The 20,026-nt window shown below is 47.6% G+C and overlaps 1 protein-coding gene across 4 annotated transcripts in view; it reads left to right on the top strand.

The window, feature by feature from the left end:
- Positions 1-20,026, top strand: part of BRPF3 (bromodomain and PHD finger containing 3) — a 33,737-nt gene that overhangs the window by 10,622 nt on the left and 3,089 nt on the right. For 3 of the 4 annotated variants that reach the window (XM_039235265.1, XM_039235264.1, XM_039235263.1), the window contains 8 exons: positions 2,108-2,236; positions 2,539-2,851; positions 3,579-3,881; positions 5,528-6,034; positions 8,874-8,967; positions 12,683-12,780; positions 15,679-15,776; positions 19,404-19,558. In XM_039235265.1, the coding sequence (XP_039091196.1) occupies positions 2,108-2,236; positions 2,539-2,851; positions 3,579-3,881; positions 5,528-6,034; positions 8,874-8,967; positions 12,683-12,780; positions 15,679-15,776; positions 19,404-19,558 (1,697 nt within the window). The remainder of the gene's footprint in view (positions 1-2,107; positions 2,237-2,538; positions 2,852-3,578; positions 3,882-5,527; positions 6,035-8,873; positions 8,968-12,682; positions 12,781-15,678; positions 15,777-19,403; positions 19,559-20,026) is intronic. The other variant, XM_039235266.1, reaches the window with a different exon arrangement.

Genomic DNA, 20,026 nt, shown 5'->3' with positions numbered 1-20,026 from the left:
TCTTCCTGCCCAGCGCAATGGGCCACAAGGCCTGCCTACTCCGTATTGGGTATGGTGCTGCACATGGCTTCTAACTACGGGGGTTCAGCCTCTGGTGGCCTCAAGCATGAGCTTATTATCACATGCCTGGAGTTTCTGCCTTAAAAAAATCTCAGGAGTCTGGCCTTGAATATTTTGAAAAGCTTCTCAACCCGTTCTGATGGGCATTGCTGCTGGCCTAAGAGCTTCTGAGACTTTTCACTTGGCCCTTAAAACACTTATGGTCTTGGATAATTCAAATATTTCAACCTAGGGGCTCCTGGGTATGGCTCAGTTGGTTGAGTGTCTGACTTCGACCCAGGTCATGATCTCATGGTTTGTGGGTTTGAGCCCCGTGTAGGGCCCTGTGCTGACAATTCAGAGCCTGGAGCCTGCTTTGGATTCTTTGTCTCCATCTCTTTCTGCCCCTCCCCTCCAACCCCCTCTCAAAAATAAACATGTTTAAAAAATTAAAAAAATTTCCAACCTCTACTTGAGATTCTAAGCTTCTAAGCATAAGGAATGTTGAGGTAGTAGTATAACGTAGGGGTTAGGAATATGAACTGTGGCACCAGACTACCTGGGTTTATATCCTGTTTCTGTCATTTAGTGCTTGTGTGACATTGGGTAAATTGCTTAATCTCGTTATACCTCAGTTTCCTTGTTTGTAAAATGGGACGTAACAATAGAACCTACATCAGAAGGATGTAAAGATTAGATGACTTACAGTATATGAAGAGCTTAGAACAGTGCCTGACACGTAGTAGGGGCTATAGAAGTGTCAGCTGCTGTCATCCTCACCATTATTAAGAGTCCACCTCCCTGAAGTGTCTACTGCAGCGCTCTGCACATGGCAGAGAGTAAGTACTATTATTTGAATCAATGACAAGCCAAAACCATTCTCTCCAGTCTAGGAATAGCAGCTGTTCCTTGCATGCTTCAGAGGCCTGGGTTAAGGATGTTCCTTTCTCTCTTTCTTCAAATCTTACTTCACCGTTCAGCCCCCTCATGAGCCCTTCTCTCATAGGCCTGTAGCCTGAGTTTCCATCTCTGAGACGGAGCAGCTCTTGCCATACATAGCTTGCATAGGTGGCATGGAGGACATCTCAGGACCTTCTCTGTGGATTCAGACTGTCTGTGCCATCCCAGGCTTGGTCCTGCAGCGGAGCTTTTCTTCTTGTCTCTGGTTCAGAGAGAGAAAAGGGGAAAGGAAACAGGCCTATTTTGATGTCACTAAGAAGAAGGAACATTTCATAGTCTAATCTGTGGCTTCCCAACCTTTTAGCACCAGGGCGTACGTAGAAAATAACACTTGTGCAACATAAGTACTGTCATTGTAAATACATGAGGCTTCTTGCTGCCTGTGGAGGTGAGCCTGGAGTCCTCAGTTATCCCAAGATGGCCTCAAGGGCCAATGGGATCAACATCTAAGCATACTAAGTGGGAATTCTGGACCAAATCACATTTTAAATCATCAGTGTGTTCTTTGGACTAAGTTAAAGCTAGGTTCAAGTCCTATCTCATTGGGTTAGTGACTCCTCATTATACTTCCACACCTCAGATTCCAGATTTGTAAAATGGGGATAATAATAAATTCTCCCTCAGGATTATTGTGATGATTAACCAAGGTAACGTAAGTAGAGAGGCAGTGTGGCATAGTAGTCAAGAGCACACACGGTGGAATCAGGCTGTTGAGGACTAAATCCCTCCTCATTACTGGCTCTGTGGCCTTGGGCCAGTCTTTCTGTGCCTCAGTTTCCTCTGTGTAAAATACCTTATCTGTACCTACCTCATATATTTGTTAATATTACATAAAATGATTAGAATGTTACTTGGCATTTAGGAAGGACTATGAAAGTGTTAACTGTTATTGTCAGTTTTGGTACAGTGCTTGATGCGTGGGAAACATTCACAGAACGATAGCTGTTGGTCATTATTTCCAGGCTGAAAATTCGGTGATTTCTCCTCATATACTGGTCCACTTAATATCCTGTGAAAATTTGTTGTACATGATTGGTGAAAGTAATCAAGAAAAAGTTTGGTCCCTCTTTGCAGGGGGTGTCCTGATCTCTTTCCACCTTCTCCACAGGTCAAGGTCCAGCAGGCCGCGATGGAGCTGGAGCTGATGCCCTTCAACGTCCTGTTGAGAACCACGCTGGACTTGCTGCAGGAGAAGGATCCGGCACACATCTTTGCTGAACCTGTCAACCTGAGTGAGGCAAGTTCCCCCACTTGGGGAGGAGTGAGGCCCTGAGCAGTGAGACCCTCCTGGACTAGAAACAGGGTCTGAGTAGGCCAGGAAGGGGTCCGGCCACAGGGTGTACAACACCTAGGGGTTTCTGGCAAAGCTAGTAGACTTGCTCTTGGTGAGGAGTCAGCAGGCCAGGGTGGGCCAGGGCCCTGGGGCTCTGACTGAGCAGTGTGCCAAACCAGAAAACGGGGAGCCAAGAGTGCCGGTGAAGGGTGCACCTGTTTGGCTAGTAAATGGTTGTTGTAATTGTACAGGTTTTATATGTTTAGGTTCCAGATTACCTGGAATTCATATCCAAGCCAATGGATTTTTCTACCATGAGGCGGAAGCTGGAGTCCCATCTGTACCGCACCTTGGAGGAGTTTGAGGAGGACTTTAACCTTATAGTTACCAACTGCATGAAGTATAATGCTAAAGACACAATTTTCCACCGAGCAGCTGTCCGCCTGCGGGACCTGGGAGGGGCCATCCTGCGGCATGCCCGGCGGCAGGCAGAGAACATCGGCTATGACCCCGAGAGGGGCACCCACTTGCCTGAATCACCCAAATTGGAGGACTTTTACCGCTTCTCCTGGGAAGACGGTGAGAAGCCTGGATGGGTGGGGAGGAGAGGGACGAAGAGGAGGCGCAGGGATGGAGCCCAGAGAGCCAGAGACAGGGGTGGGCCTTGGAGTTATATAGGGTAGACACGAGGAGAGCTGAGGGTAGGCCCAGGCGGGGATATTCCTGCTTGTGGCTGCAGTGCTTCCAGGAGTTGAAGTTTAACTAATTCACTATTTTTTGAATGGTAGGAAAAGGAATCAGGTACTAGCTGTCTGTTTGAAACGTTAAATCCTTAGGAGGGGTCTTCCTCTTCTGGACGCCCTCTCTACAGCGTCCAGAGCATGGGGCAGGGAGAATGCAATGCTAGTGTATGTCTTGCTCATTCAGAAGAGTGCCAGTAGAGGACCAGAAAAATGGAATTGCCTCTGAGCCCCGCACTCTGCCTGCCCCTGCTCTCTGCTTTTCAGTGGCAGGAGCCAGTCACTCAGGCCCGGGGGATTGCCAGCTGCCTCGTGCCTGCTCCACAGAGCCTGTAATTATGACTGTGAACTGCTTCCTGCAGATGTTTCCCAGATTCTGACCTTGTCCCTGTGGCTGCCCTCCAGGCAGCGTTGTTACCAGGGCCACAGCCCCACAGAGACGCTGCTGGAAGCCACTGGTCCGGGCATTCCAGGAGACTATTTTGCATCCAAAGGATTCGGCCCCTTCCCCTTGCCCTGGGCTGGGCAGATCCTTCAGCCCCTCTGTCCTCCCTTCTCCCTGGCAGTGGACAACATCCTCATCCCAGAGAACCGGGCCCATTTGTCCCCGGAGGTGCAGCTGAAGGAGCTGCTGGAGAAATTGGACCTGGTGAGCGCCATGAGGTCCAGTGGGGCCCGGACCCGTCGCGTCCGCCTGCTGCGCAGGGAGATCAATGCCCTTCGGCAGAAGCTGGCGCAGCCACCACCACCACAGCCACCATCACTGAACAAGACTGTGTCCAATGGGGAGCTGCCAGCAGGTCCCCAGGGAGATGCGGCTGTGCTGGAGCAGGCCCCACAGGAAGAGCCGGAAGAGGATGGGGACAGAGGTGAGACAGGGGCATTTGGGGGGGTGGGGTGGGGTTGGAGGCCACACTAAGGGAGTAAGGGTTAAGCTAAAATCTCATGGTGCAAGCATCTTTCCCTGAGTTTAGGTTGGACCCTTGTGGGCAAGTAAAAACCTTCGGAGGGGTCACACTTTGATGTATATCCAGGGATGATATTCAAAATATTTAATAATCAGTAGAGACCACAGTTCATCAGAGTAGATGGTGGCAGTTGTATTGGAGTCGGCTCTGGGGACAACTGATGGGGATATTTAGTTGCAGATTGTGGACAGGTTGGGAAGTTTTAGAGGCTGGAGCCCAGCAGCTCTTTTCTAATCCATGAAGAAGCATTACGGTATTTTGTATCTGATAATGGCCGTATTGCATGCACTAGTTAAATATTAGCTCACCTTCTACCATCTTGTAGATAGGCTTTTTTTTTTTTTATTGAACAGATTAGGTTGTGGTATGGGAGGACAGAAAAGGAAGAAAGACCCTAAAGATGGTCTGGCTTTTTGAACTACCTCATGGCTTTGACCCCAGCTGGCCAAGTCTACAGGCCCATCCTGAGCAGAAAGGTCAGACTGCAAAAAATTTCTGGGGAAGTGACTCTCAGAGACCCAGCCTTAAAACTGAGCTGCTTTCCATCCTGCCCACTTCACTGGGGATAGAATTGTCTCCATTATGCAGGTCCTCAGAGCTGAGCCCATAGCTTGGGGAGGGTCTGTCATCCACACAGTTTGGAAGGGTTCGGAGTTATCTCCAGAGGGTAGTTCTCTCCAGGGGCCAAATTGCAAGGAACGGCCCATTTTATTTTAGGTTGGCTGAGAATAAGGACGTGGCTGGGAGGTCACATTTGGCAGTGGCAGTGACTCTTCCTGATTCCCCGTGTGGCGGTCAGCATGCCACTTGTATCCCACTCCTGGGCTGTGGCACTGCAGAGTCCTGCCCACTGACCGGCTGCAGCAGGTTCTCCCAGAGGGTTTCAAAACAAAATTCCCAGGCCTCACATCCCAGAGATTTAGATGAAGGAAGTCTGGGCTATTGGCTTAGAAATTTTTAAAAGTTTCAAGATGGTAAATGAACAGACATGTTTGGGAACCACTGATTTCTCTTACTTGCTCTCATTTTTTCACATTTGTAAACTTAACTCTTTCTGCTTGTCCTGCTTGCTTTACTTGGGTGGTAGGAAACAAAACACATTGACAGAAGGGAGACCACTTGAGTCTAATGAGAGCTGTACATCTCTAATCTGTGAACCTGAGACTCAGCTGATTATTGATGAAGCCAGGTGGCTTTCGGCTTTCTCAGGTGTGGAGTAATGGTTTGTAATTCTCACTTCATCAGATTTACCTGGTAAAGCTTTTTAAAAAAAATACCCCATCGTTAGAGATTTAGTTTCAGTTGGTCTGGGATAGGACCTTGACACTGTAATTTTTAAGAAACCTCCTAGATGATTCTAACACATAAGGTTTAGAATTACTATTATAGAGAAAACTTAACCCTACATTTTCTTTGCCTTAGATGGGAGACCTGGGATATATGTCAAGAACCAATGCCTTTGGTTCTTGCTTACCAGTGTCATTATCTGGCTGGTAGGGACAGATCTTTTCTAAAATGTTCAAGCAGGTTCTCTTTTTCTCTAACAGATGACTCCATACTGCCTCCCCCACCAACCCTCGAGCCCACTGGGCCTGCACCTTCCCTGTCTGAGCAAGACTCCCCTCCGGACCCCCCTACTCTGAAACCCATTAATGATAGCAAGCCTCCAAGCAGATTCCTAAAGCCCAGAAAGGTGGAAGAAGATGAGCTCTTGGAAAAATCACCTCTGCAGATAGGGAGTGAGCCCCTACAACGCCTGCTCAGTGACAATGGCATCAACAGAGTGTCTCTCATGGCCCCTGAGACCCCTGCTGGTGCCCCACTCAGTGGCGTGGGCCGCCGCACATCCGTCCTCTTCAAGAAGGCCAAGAATGGGGTTAAGCTACAGAGAAGCCCAGATAGGGCCGCAGAGAATGGTGAGGACCATGGTGCAGTGGGCTCTCCTGCCTCTCCGGCCAGCATCGAGGATGAACGACACTCCCGGAAGCGGCCAAGGAGCAGGAGCTGTAGTGAGAGCGAAGGGGAGAGGTCCCCCCGGCAGGAGGAGGAGACAGGTGACCACGCCTGTGACTTCTCAACTTCTCATCGGCTTTCCTGCCTTGCCTTGCCAGCCAGCACCTCCCCTAGTTGGCTGCCTGCCTAATGGTCACTATGGATGCCAGTAGAAGCATTGAGGGACCCATAGCTTAGAGTTGGGCCTGGCACACGAGTAGTGGCCTGGAGCAGAGGCTTTGAGAAAGAATTTGAGAGGGCCAGATTGTGTCTGGGGCTTTCTTTGGCCCCAAAGGGAATGCAATGCTACGTATGTGATAAAGTGGTTCCTGCCTTGACTTTAGTTCATTCATTCATCAGCTATTTAGGCACTGGGGGAAAAAAAAAGTCCATGAACAAAAGACAAAAATTTCCCTTGTAGGGAGAAAGGCTAAAAACAAATGAGTGAATTGTATCTTGTATTAGAACCTATGGAGAAAAATCTAGCAAGGAGGGGGAGTAGGGGATACTGGGGTGGTATTAGAGAAGATGGCCAGGGGCGGTTTGGACATCTGAGTCAAGACGTGAAGGAGTTGAAGGAGTGAGCTATTTGGGTTTCTGGGAGAGAACACTTCAAAAAGACAGGCTAGCAGGTGCATAGGCCCTGGCGGTGGAAACATGCCCACATGCCTAGGAACAGCGGGGAAGGCAGTGTGGCTGCAGCAGAGTTAGCCAGGGCATGGTTAGAGGTGAGGTTCCAGAGGTAGGTGACGGGGGCTCCCATACTAAGGGGTCCTTACTACACGCCCAGCACAAGCTGGCCACGGGGTCATACAATGAGTCAGACTGAGTTCCGGCTCTGCAGGGGTTCAGAGTCTGGTGAGGAGCGGAGGTGCAGAGAGGTTACGGTGCCAGACCATATGTGATTATGTGTTAGGTGACAGTACTGCTGGAGGTGTTCAGTGGCTAGGAGCTCAAGGAGGCAGGAAGGTTCCACGAGGAGGCGGTACCTGAGCTGGCCCTTCAGGAAGAGGGCAAGAAAGAAAGGAGTAGATGAGCCAAGGCTCTGGCCTGGGTGTGTGGGAGCAAGGACAGGGTCCCTGTGAGGGGCAGTTTGGAGAGGGACTTCCTGAAGCAAAGGGAGCCAAGGTTGGGTGGGGGAGGTGGGCCTGCATATGCAGGGCTTCTTTTCCTGACAGTGTGGTTTAGTCTTAGTGGGATATGGGAGGTGAGCTTGCTTGGTGGGGAGGGGCCTACTCTTGGCTTTTGCTCTTCATGTCCCTCTCTTGTCTTTTTATGTGGTGGTTTTGGGCTATTTGGCCAGCACATACTTTTCTATCTTCCTTCCTAACACTTTGTTTCCAGTGATCCCTCGCTTTCCCGTGTGTCCCAAGCTTGCTGGTATTAGGGGAGTAGATTAGTATATAGAGTCGTGTGTGAGGCTTGGAGTTAGGCAGACCTGGGTTCATGTCCCATCTTCTGACCACCTGTTATCCTGGGGCAGATTAATTAACCTTTCAAGCTTGTTCCTTATTTCTAATACGGGGCTAGTGATACCTACCTTGCTAGGCTCCAAGAATTGGAAATAGTCTGTATAAAGTACTTGGCATACAGCAGTTGATGGTAGCAGTTACTGTTGTCATTTGTCTGCGCTGCATCAGGAGTAGCCAAACAACACTGAGAACGGTGTGCACTAAAAATGAAAAATCCCCTTAATGGGAAATAGGTCTGGATGTCAGGCTCATCCAGCCTGAAGAGGGCCCACTGCTTGGGGACCTGCTAGAATCTGTTCATCCCCTACCATCGCAGTGGGCTGGCACCCGGGAATATTTCTGTGTGACCGTAGTGGAGTCTCACAAAAACAGGTATTGATCTTGGCAGCTGAGGCACAGCTGGCTTCGTGATTTAAACAGTAACTGTAATGTTAGAGGCAGAGCCAAGTTAGAGTCCAGATGTCTTGGCTCAGGCACCTGCTCTTACAGGTGTAAGTTGCCTCACAGGTTTTTGGCCAAGGTATCTGACTTAGAGCTCTTGGCCCAGCTGCCAGACTTGTAGGCCTCGGTGTGGATTGTGGTTAGGAACCAGATAATAGGTGAGTTGAAGCCTCTGTAGCTGATGAGCCTCATGTCCCTGGGATGACCAGCCTTCATTTGTCCCCGTAGGGCCGCCTTCTATAAACACATCTCTCATTCATACTCAGTACAGTCTTCTGTAAACAAGGAGGTTTTACCTTCACAAAAGGAGAAGCAGAGCTTTAAGAGGAAAAAGGACCTGTATTTCAGAGCCTTGTTTAGAACCCAGGGAATTCTGACTTCCCATCCCAGGAATGTCCAGTCTGTGTTAGATCTCTTGAAGTCCCCCCAGCTCTGACCAGCTCTGCTGGAGATCTCAGGGTGTGGCTGATACAGCCCGTCTCCTGCCCCAGCCTCTGCTGACACCATCCCAAAAGAATGAAGCTTGCCGTTGAGGCTGTGTGATGGGTAGGGCGTGTGAGTGTTTATCTGAAGAGGCGAGGCGGGTGGGCTCCCCAAGAGGCAGAGGAGACTCCCTGATAATTGAAGCTTGAAATTAGAAGCAGAATTAGGGACTTGTGAGCCAGCCAGAGTGGGGAAGTCTTGGTATTTCATTTTGTAGCCAAATGACCATAACTAGTGTGAGCCGTGTGCTGTGTTTTCCATTAAGTTAAACCAGAAGGATGAGCAGGAAGATGGAGTGTCTGCTCATTGCCCCGAGCCAGCACTGCCCCCAAACCTTTATCAGGTTCTTTCCACCACCGAGACACCCATTTCCCATGCAGGAAGCAGCAGCCATGCTCTCCACCCCTCCTCAGTGAGCCCTCCCAAGGCATCCGCCTCACACTGCAGCATGTGTCAGGGGAAGGGGGGTTTCTGCACCCAGGCTTACACTATGTGTCCTTGGCAGGCGTGACCAACGGATTTGGAAAACACACCGAAAGCGGGTCTGACTCAGACTGTAGTTTGGGTCTCAGTGGTGGACTGGCATTTGAAGCTTGCAGGTAAGAACAGTTGCTCCCAAAGCTTTGTTGGCAGCTCCGCCGCCTCTCCATTCTTCGTTCAGCTACAGATGGGACCTCCTCCTGCTTATCTAAGGCTTTTCTTCCCCCACCCCTGCTATTTCCTGAGGCCTCTGCTCTGTAACTCTGGCAGCTCCTAGGAAACGTGTGACCCTTGACTCGCAGGCCTGATCTGACTAGGAAGGGGAGTGGCGCTGATGCTTTATAGGGTTTGTGGAGCTGAATTTGGCTCCAGAGGGCAGGGACAGCCAAATCTCTACCACCCAGCAAAGTTAGTTAACATTTGAGCCACTGCCCCACCCACCCCCCTGGCCCACTCTGATAACCCAATTACAGACATAGTTTTGCTCTTTGCCTTCGGGGCATCATAGCAAAGGCCCCTGTAGAGGTGCGGTGTGGGAGTAAGACATGGGCAGATAGTTCGGAATGGCCTTTTATTCAAAGGCCCTTAGCTAGCCCTTCTACCATCCTTGCGCTGGCAGAGGATGGGTTTCTTTTCCTGTTCTTTTACCCGAAGGGAGGATTTCTGAGACCAAAATGTTAGTATCTTCCAAGTCTAAGAGTTTATTGAATCCCTACTCGGTGTTAAGTGGGCTCTGCACGACACCAGGGGGTGCGGGACTCTTGGAACTGGAGACATACCCTCAGTGCCACAGAGGAGAAACAAGTTGTCCTGAAGGCTAAGTCCCGGCTACTGAATGGATCCTCGGTTCAGAGTAGGGAGGAAAGGTCCCAGGGCAGTACCAAAAGACCCTGTGCCTGTGTTTGAAGTGCTTCTAAGGTAGGTTGAGCCTATGTTCTCTTAGGTACTTACTCTATCCTGGCTCCTGGGCTCCTGGGGTGGTGGGTATGGGAGGCCCCTTGCTGTGGCATAGCCCAGCTTTTCATGGTTCCTTTGATATTTTCCTCCCATCAAGCCTCAGAATTGCCCTAGCTTTCTTCCTCCTCAGTCTCTAGAGATACAGGAGGGAATGAGTGGGAAAAAACAGTTACTAGGCATAGAGGAGGCAGAGCTTTTGCAATCCTACGAAATAGTTTCACCCCGCTCCTAGGTGAGAATTCCTAAATCCCTTCAAAGGAATAGTTCATTGGGCTGGGGAAGGAGTAGGGTTATCAAACTGTCCCCTCCTAGCCCTTGACTGAAGGTGTTGGGTTTTTCATGCCACGAAGGGCAGTCTTCCCAGCCATGAAGCATAAGAAGGAATCCACGCTAGGCTCTGGTCAGCCTGTGGGTCCGGCTGTGTGTTTGCCTTTCTGCAGAACTCCCGTCTGTGCCGCCCATTTGTCTGGAGCCCTCCTCAGTGTGGAAACAATGCCCTTGGAAGGCATTTCCTTTTTAACTCTGTAGATCTCAGTGGAATTTCAGGGTTTAAAACAGGAGATTCAGGACTGTAACTGCAGGATTTTTGTTTTTCCTTTCTTCCCCCCCTCCCCCCCCCCCCCCCCCCGCAACAGGTGGTAAGTACATAAAGGAAGATTTTACTTACTGATTAGACTAGAATCCTTTACTCCCAGAAAGAACCTTGAAGGAACCTGTGGTCACTAATCCCATCCCTCTCCTGACCTGTCCCTGGGTTTACCTTTCCTGATGACTTTCTGAAGAAATTGGAGCTGCTCCCTCTTTCTGTGGGTCACTCTTTTAGTTATTAATAATTGAACACCTACTTCAAGCCAGACATTGTTTCTAAGTACTGATAAGGTATGTGTTCTCATGGAGCTTATCTTCTAGAAGGGGGAGATGAGTGTTAAACCAGTAAACAGAATAATTATAGGTTGGGTTGTCTGCTTAGCCCTGTAACATGGAAAGAGGACTGAAATATAGGCCATATTGAGTCACTTGTGCATTTTCTATGAAACAGGAATACACGGACCTAATTTTGGTGTTGCATCATATTTTACTAAGCTCATCCATCTCAGAGTTCATCGTTTGATAGTACAACATTAGTAGTTTATAATAAGTTGAGGCATTAAAATTTACTGCCCTTAATATAGTATTTGTTACTTAACTACCATCTGCCATTTATTGAGTAGTTGGGATGTGCTGTACTGAGTGTTTTCTGTGTATTAACTTATTAATTATAAGCAACCTCAGAGAGGGTAGGTAACTTGCTCAACATCATGAAACTCCTGAGAGAAGAGAAAAGTTCCAGGGGTGCCAGGGCGGCTCAGTAGGTTAGGCGTCTGACTTGATTTTGGCTCAGGTCATGATCTCACGTTTCATGAGATCAAGCCCCACCTTGGGCTCTGCACTGAAGCACAGAGTATACTTGAGATTCTCTCTCTCCCTCTCTCCGTCTTCCCCTCCCCTGCTTGCTCTGTGTGCATATGTCTCTCTTTTTCAAAATAAATACATAAACATTAACATAAATAATAAATAAGCTAGGTTCTGAACCCAGGTAGTCTGGCTCCAGAGTTTCTCTTTTAACTACTTTGTTGTGCCCTCTTCTGCCATATTTGAAGATGTCTCTCCAGCTGCAGGATAACGAATGTGGAGAGGCCTCAGAGTGTCTAAAGCCCAGTGACAGATTTTTATAGGATGAGTGGTAACTGAATCACAAATGTAAACTGGATGTTAATCCTCCCCACCCCCACCAAAACAGGTCCTAATTTTGACTAGTAGGAAAGAAAAGTACCAACCTGCCAGTTACTGAAGGATTACGATTCATTGTGCTCTGGTTGTGCACGTTCTTTTGAATAAGCTTCTGATAAAGTCAGTTATGATCCAGGAGAACAGGAGTACTACCCTCCAGCCAGCCCTATTGCCAGCCTCTTCTTAGCCCACCGGGGGTTTCTTAAGCATTCTACTCGTCTGCAGATTGTTGCCCCAGCTTTTACGCTTTTTTTTTTTTTTTTTTTAGTGGAAAAAACTATATAGCGGTGATGTTTTTTAAAGTTTGGAAGGGAAAAAGCCCTAGCCACTTCATTCTTGCCCAGAGGCTCCCAACTATGGTTGTACATTAGAAGTGCTTCGGGAGCTGTTTAAAGCTACAGATGTTTGGGTGGGTTCCAGTTACACCATTACTCTGGTATTACCATCATTTTTGCTTTATTACCTTCCAATCTTTGTCAAATATATCTGTATATATATTTTTTTACCTCTTTGCAGTAATCACATGGAAAAACCTTGGTTTGCTTGTTCGTTAAAAAAAAATCCATCTCTAAGAAAAACTTCACACATGAAGTGGAAGTGGGAAGTGGATTTTTTTTTAAATTAAAGAGTATCTCTTCTAATTAAGGAGTAAGATGTGTCCTTTATAGACAATTTGGGAAAGAAGCAAGTTTTTGTACCTCAGAAATAAATTGGTTTCTACAGAAGCAGTGTAAACCACAGGATAAAGAATTCTTGACAGATGTGAGATGGGCCCTCCTTATGGCTAGGCTGCTTAGACCCTGCAAGGATTGACAGATGCCTGGAGTGGCCTTTCATCTGGGTGAAGTCCAAAGTCCCTGGGTAGGGAGGCAGGCATCTCTTTCTAGAGTCCCTCCACATGCATGAAATGGTCCTCAACGCCTCATGGGAACTTTGTGGTCAGAAGGGTGTCGTGGGTTAGTGTGAATTGTTAGAGGAAAGTGGAAACCATTCTTGTTGAAGGGTTTTTGCGGTTCTGTTTGTCTCAGAGACAGGAGAGCAGGAGTGGGTATGTTAGTCATTGAAGTGGTTCATTTCACCCCCTCTGCCTTCTTGCTCTATATGCAGTGGTCTGACGCCCCCCAAACGCAGCCGTGGGAAGCCAGCCCTATCTCGTGTGCCCTTCCTGGAAGGTGTAAATGGAGATTCTGACTACAGCAGCTCAGGTGAGGAGTGGTGCACAGGTGACTCTGGGGGGTCCAGGCCTTCCAAAGAACAGGTGAATGAGCTGCAACCAGACCCTTAACTCCTCCAAACTCTCAGGCACAGGGCAGGGAGATGGCCCTCCTTCGCAGGTCATTCATACTCTTTTTTTGTTTTAAGTTCATCTTAAATTTGAATAGTAATATATGCGATTGATACATGATAACAAAACTCAAAAAGGCACAAAAGGGTACATAGTGAAAAGCCAGGGGTCCCCTCCTTAGAATAGCCACTGTTAGCAGTTTCTTTTGTGTCTCTCGAGCTATAATTTATATACCTATAAGCCAAATTTTGTGGGTATATTTAAGAGCATAAGTAGAGAAGCCTAATATACACATGTTCCTCTAAACCATGCCTTTTTTCAATTAATAATATCTTGGAGATACTTCTGTGCTTTTTATTGGCTGCCTAATGTGCCATTATCCAGGAGTGCCAGCCCATTACCGATGAACATTTAGACTGTTTTCACGTATTTGTTATAATCAGTGTTGCAGTGAGCAATGTTGTACGTAGATCATTTTGTAGCCCTGGGGAGTGTACACTTCTGTAGAGAAGCAAAGTTGTTAAACTTGAAGGAAGTATGCATTTGTCATTTCCATGGGTCTTGCCAGTCCGCCCTCGCTGGAGTAATCAGCGATAGCCTCTGTCACCGAATCTCACACGTTGCCGTGTAATTGCATGTGCTCCAGTGCTTTCAGCCCTGTCCTCATGAGGCATTCTATTCCAGCCGATCCAAACAGGGAAGTACATGGGTCTTGTCTCTTTGGACCAAGGGATTCAAGAACAGGACAAGGCGGGGCCAAAGGAGAGGGCCAGTGGGTGAACAGGTGGAGTGGGTACAGGGTGGGCTGTTCTCCGAGCACAGCTCTGCTCTGGGGGCTGTGTGCCCTGGATGGCCTGTCTTTGAAGCTCCCGTCTAACACTCAGGCATCAGGGCTTCTCTCCCCACTTCCCTTTCTCCCGCTGCTTTGTTTTCCCTTAGCATCAGTTTCTTTCTCACATGTGTGTTGATGAATGCATGCCTGAGTGTTTCATTATTGTCTGACTGTCAGCGCCCAGAAAGCAGGGCTCCTGTCTACATGAATTTGTACCGCATCTAGCTCAAAACTGCCAGTGGATTGGCACATACATTGGGATTCTGGTAGTGACCTTTTATTCTTAATTTAAAAAACCACGTACTTACAAAATGATGCCAAGGGAAACTTAAAAATTTTGACCTTCTGCTGTTCTGTCATCACCTTAACAGTTGTCTTCATTTCTCTGTGTTGCCTTCTGTTTATTTCAGGCACGTTTTTAACAAAATGTTAATCCAGAACACACGCTTTTTCGTTTTCCACATTTTTCAGTGTTATCTCATACTTTTTTCATGTTGACACAATCTTTATTTAACTCGTATTATTGGAACAATGTATCTTCCAGTCGATGCATTATAATTTACGTAACTTTTTTATTGTTAGACATTTGGTGATTTCCAGCTTTTAATATTATACATAATGTAGTAAATGCATATTTTTGTTCAAAATTGTTTTATTTGTTTTTAAAGTTATTTTTCTGAGAATAATTCCCAGGGAGGGGATTTACTGAAGCAGATGATTCATATGTTTTGTTTTGTTTTTTTAATGGCTCTTGAGACATACCACCAAATTATATTCTTAAGGATTAGACTGGTCTGCAATTTCTTCAACAGTGTATGATTGCACCAGTTTCCCCACAGCCTGCCTCTTCAGTATTGGATTTTATATTTTGGTTGTTACTGCTATTGACTCAATGGGTAAAAAAATAATAACCTCATTATTAGTAGTAGTTTGGGTCTTTTGTTTTTTGGTTATTTTTGTTTTATAAACGAGGGTAGTAATATTTCCTTAGGAACACAATTTCCACTGTGCAGGATTTGGTCCCTTTTCCCTGGTTGAGCGTGGTCACCCCGGGCTCCCCGTTTATAGGTGTGGGGAGGGGAGGTTACTCTTTCTGCTCAGGAGCATTTGTGAAGCATCCATGTGTGCTAGTGCATTGGGGGCACAACAAAGTAAGCTGGAGGGATGTGGTGCCTGCTCCAGGCGGGACACCCAGTGTCAGGTTCTGAGTAAAGCAGGCACGTGAAGGGCCTGCAGACCTGCATGGCTCTGCCGAGTGCCATGCACCCAGGTGGCCTGGATGGCCAGGTGTGGCCCTGTCAGAAAAAGAACTCATTTAGCAAGTGGTTTTACTGGGATGTCTGTCCCAGGCATCTTTTTCCATGAAGCCTCTCTCATGAGGCCCAGCACTTAGAGAGGCCCAGAGAGCAGTTTGTGGCTTTGCCAAACTGGGTTCTTGTTGTCCTTCCTGGGATCCTGGTGATAAAAGCAGTCCTAGTTGTCCAGGGAGCCCCATTCTAGCGTTCTAGTCCAGGGGTCGGCAAACTAACGTGTCAGCCTGTTTTTGTAGGGCTTGCAAGCTAAGAGTGGTTTCTACGTTTCAAATGATTGAAAACAAAATCAAAAGAATGATATTTTGTAACACATGAAAATTACATGAAATTCAAATTACAGTATCTAAAAATAAAATTTTACGGGGACACAGCCATACTTATTCCTCTGTAGAGTATCTGTGGCCACTTTCATGCTGCAGCGATAGAATTGAGTAGTTGCAACAGACACCATGTCGACTGCAAAACCTAAAATATTTACTGTTTGGCCCTTTACAGAACAAGTTTGCTGACCCCTGATCTAGTCTAAGAACTGAGGAAAGGGCAGGGAAGGGTGGAGGGGGTGTTGCTGACTCATTCTTGGGTTGCCCCAGTCAAATGGAGGCCACAGGCAGGCCTCCTGGGCATCATTCCAAGTCCCCTTTGGGTGCTGTCTCCTCCCCTCCCCAACCCCCAGGCAGAAGCCTCCTGATGCCCTTTGAAGACCGCGGAGACCTGGAGCCCCTGGAGCTGGTGTGGGCCAAGTGCCGAGGCTATCCCTCCTACCCCGCCTTGGTGAGTCTGCCCCAGACACCACCCTCCTCCCTCTCCTGGGCTGTTCTGGCCCCTGTCTTGCCTCAGGAGCTTATCTGATTGGATCAAGCCAGCAGAATGGTGGGAATCAGGGTGCTTTTAGTTGCAGAGGGGAGGGAGGTTTTAGCCCAGCCTGGGTGGATCACACCATCAAGGTCCCCAGCTTGGAGCACTTAAAATAGGATAAAAGTGTGAAGACAGAGAATAGGGCTTATAGGGGTTTAACAGCATTTATTCATTTGCTTATGCGTAAAAGTAGTATGCTCATTGTAGAGACCTTTTTAAAGCTGCTTATAATGCTTAAGTGTTTTACTTAACATTTGTCATGCTAAATTCTTGAAATACTGAGGAAAATATGGTTTTTCTCATTTTTGGGGGAAGAAAAATGGGGATCTCTCTGTTGCCTGTGGTCATCTAGCTATTAAATGGCAGGGTTGGAATTAGAGCCCAAGGCTCAAAGTGTGTGATGTCAAAGCCTGTGTTCTGAGCCACTAAGTTCAAAATCACCCATAGTCTCATCTATTCAGAGATTACCTCTTGGTGTATATATCCATTCTTTTTTTTTTTAATGCAGAAGTACGAGCCCGTAATCTGTGTAACCTCCCTTTCACGTAACCGCATACCATGAACATGCATGTCTTGTGCCATTAAACATTCTTCATCAACATTACTTTAATGACTGCATTGTCCTCAGTTGTATGCATGTACCTTATTTTAACCATTCTCTACTTGATCGTTTTAAAATTTTCACTATGATTAATAGCTGGCAATAAACATCACTGTAGCTTTACTCTGCACATCATGATGATTTCTATATAGTGAATTCTTAGGCGGGCCTTCTTGGGGCAAGGTCTCTGCAAAATTCTGATACAGATTGCCAAGTTGCCCTTTAGAAAGTTAGTTCCAGTTTATATTCCCACCAGCAGTAGCTAAAAATTCTATTTTTACCACCTTGGTTGGTATTTGTTAGAGCTCTCTCTGTATTGGGGAGGTAATGTCCATCTGGCACTGGTAGCTAGTGATGCTAACCCTTTAGGCTGTGCCAGAACCATGGGGGGAGTTTTTAAACACTACAGATAACAGAGGCCGCCCCATCTCAGATCTACCAAATTAGACTGACGCCAGACTGAGGTATGAATTGTTTTAAAAAGCTTCGCAGATGATCCGTAGCCAGGGTTGTGAACCACCCTCTTGCATGCACACAGGAGTTCTGTGCTTCTCCTAGCTCTTTCACATCCACAGGTCTTTCAAGTCTCTTAGCAGCCTCTTAAAGTCAGGAGGGCAGGAACTCTGACCCTTTTGAACTGGTGAGGGAGCTACAGCTGTAAGAGGTTATACAACTTGCGGGAGCCATCTTGGAACCTTGTTGCCTACCTCACTCTCTCTCCAGCAGTGGCAGGTCAGGGGATCCGCGCTGTGACCGGGTGGCTGAGAAGGTTGGGTCTTGGGCCTGCCTTCACAAGGCCGTGTGCCCGGTTGTCGGTGTGACCCCCAGTGGAGCTGTTGAGGAAGTGATTAAAGCTGTACAGGTTTGGTTTTGTGTTTTTAAGTCTCACAGTGCCAAAAAAAAAAAAAAAAAAAAATCTAAAAGTAGTCTCTTTCCTTTTTAATTACCTTCTTTTCATGATTACATAAATTTTACATTTTCTTTCATGATTAAATAAATTCAGCTGCCACCTGAAAAAACCCACCACCTGAACGCAAGCTGTGTTTTTATTTTGGTTTAAGCTCTCCCAGTTGTTCTCCTGTGTTAAGTATGACTCGTGTCCATAATGAATATACAGTTAAAAACTTTTTTTCTGCCTCTTGTTTAAAAATTTTTTTTCTCATAAAATGTGTATTATAGAAGTTTTGGAAAAAATAGAGAAAAGCAACAAACTCTATCATTCTAGCAAGTCAGCTATAAGTGTTTTGTATCGTTTCTTCTATTTATTCATGTATTACAGCTGTAATAATAGTATTTATACACATGCATTCATTATATAATGTGTTAAAGTCTTTCACAAGCCACATTGTTTTACATCCATATAACGTTTGAGTGAATGGTCCATTATTTATTATTTTGAGACATATTTGCCTTTGTCTTTCTTCAGAAAGGGAGGAGAGCTCTCCTTAAATGGCAACTTGCCTACCTCGCTTCTGCCCTGGGGGGGGGACATTTTTCACAATCTGCCCCATGTTCCAAGGCAGGAACCTGCATGTCTGTCAAGAGGAAACATACCAGAGTGGCCCCACTATCTTGTTCAATAGTCAGGGAAGCTCAGGAGGGCTTGTATGGTCGTTCTCATTAGGACCCATAGCGTCAAACCTAGGGGTACATACAGCCTGGGAGATAGAGTTTTGACAAAATTACACAGCTGGGGACAGGGTAAGGGTGGTTCTTCCTTAAAACTCTTAACCAGAGCACCTGCTTTCAGCTGCTTATCTTGGGAGGGAAGTAGCGAAGCTGGCAGACACCCAAAGGTAAACAACGAGCACAGTTTATAATGAGAACAGGCCCCCTGGGACAGAGTATAGAAATTAAGATTGTTCCATCTCTGGAGAAAGCTGCTTCCTCAGTAAGTTTCCAAGTCTCTCTGGCCTCAACCCACAGAGATTATCAACTCACTGCTTTGGAAATGAGGGCTGTGTAGGGCAGTAGGCAGCGGGGGCTTGAGCCACCGTGGCCACAGCCAGCTACATCCTCCTGTGCTCGGGGCTTTCCTCCGTCAGCTGATAGCTGTCAGCAGACTTCTCAGCATGGGCAAGAAGGTGAAATGAGATGATGGATGATGTGTGAATAACTAGGAGCTTCGGTCACTCTGTCAGTGCTTCATAGAGCTAGAGATCACTGTTGTGTTGACGCCACCAGGCCTCTCGCTGAGCCTCTGCCCTGTGGAGTTTGTAGCCTTGAGCAGTAACCTCTGGTGGGTCCCTTCCAGCCACGCCATTCATTCCCCCTCCAGCAACCTTTCAAGTCCAGTCTTAGGGCTTCTTTCTGATCTTACGTGGAAGTGCCCACAAATGTACCTAGTCCACACAGCAGGAAGATTATAAGCAGGCAGGAAGGTAGTGGGTAACCATGGGCTCTTGTTACGTAGAACCAAAGAGATGGGGGCCCTGCTGCTGATGCAGAACCTCCTTTATAGCCATGGTGCCTAGGAAAGCCCCCAAGCCTTTGAAGTGAATTGCAAAGGTTTTAAAGGGAAAGTGACAGGAAAAAATGGTCTCCTGCTCTCCATTCCCATCCCGTAAGGAATGTTAGGAAGGAAGACTTTGTCAGTCTGGGCTGGACATCACAGATACCCCTCAATTCTGGTCTCTCCTGTACTGAATTCACGTTTTTTCTGTGTCCACTCGGACCCCAGGGGTTCACAGCACAAGCTTCCTCATTGGAAGAACTGATGGAGCAGGGCTGGAGGATTTGGCCAATGAACTGGGAAAACAGTCGAGATTCCCATTTTGGGGTCCTGAGGGTCACAGAAGAGGTCAGCCCGTTTCATCACTCGGTTGTGGGCCTGGCCTAGGCCCTGGTAACTTGGTGGGTGGTTCAGCAGGTAGTCCTGGAGCAGCGTTTCCTGCTCACTCCATCCACTCCCAGCTGAGTGCCATCTTCTTTCCTGCTTCCAGATCATCGATCCCAAGATGCCCCGGGAGGGCCTCCTGCACAATGGTGTTCCCATCCCTGTCCCCCCGCTGGATGTGCTGAAGCTGGGAGAGCAGAAACAGGCCGAGGCTGGAGAGAAGCTCTTCCTTGTCCTCTTCTTTGACAACAAGCGCACCTGGTGAGTGGGCGCTACCGCCAGAAGGTTGCACCAGGGTGAGGGCTGAGGGGGCTGACACGCAGTACGCGGAGGGGCTGTGGGCTCAGTTAACTTGCCTCCAGCTAGGTGCGGTGAGGCATTTACCAGCAGCTGGCCTGCCCCAGCCATATTAATGGCAACCGAGGAGTGTCGCCGATCAGATTCCTGGGAAACCATCTGAGATGGAGATTTCTATCAGGAGGCTTACTGGGGAGAGCTGCGGGGATGAAGGGGGCAGTGCTGGGCGGAGGAACATGTTGAACACTCGCTGTGGAGGCCTCAGCTGATCCCAAGGGTAGCTCCGGAGCTGGGAGGCCTGTTAGTGATGTTCGGAATTGGGGCTGTGCATGGCCGTGTGCTCCCAGGTCAGCAAGTCACTGAATGCTGGCTGCCCCTGGGAGGGGTCGCCTTGGGCCAGGTAGCTCCTTTGACAGAGGGTGATTCCTGAAC

The sequence above is a fragment of the Hyaena hyaena genome, unplaced genomic scaffold (genome assembly GCF_003009895.1).
Source record: "Hyaena hyaena isolate Hyena2069 unplaced genomic scaffold, ASM300989v1 scaffold_96, whole genome shotgun sequence".
Lineage (NCBI taxonomy): Eukaryota > Metazoa > Chordata > Mammalia > Carnivora > Hyaenidae > Hyaena > Hyaena hyaena.
Note: the sequence above shows the minus strand (reverse complement) of the source record. Positions and strands in the feature narration are given on the sequence as shown.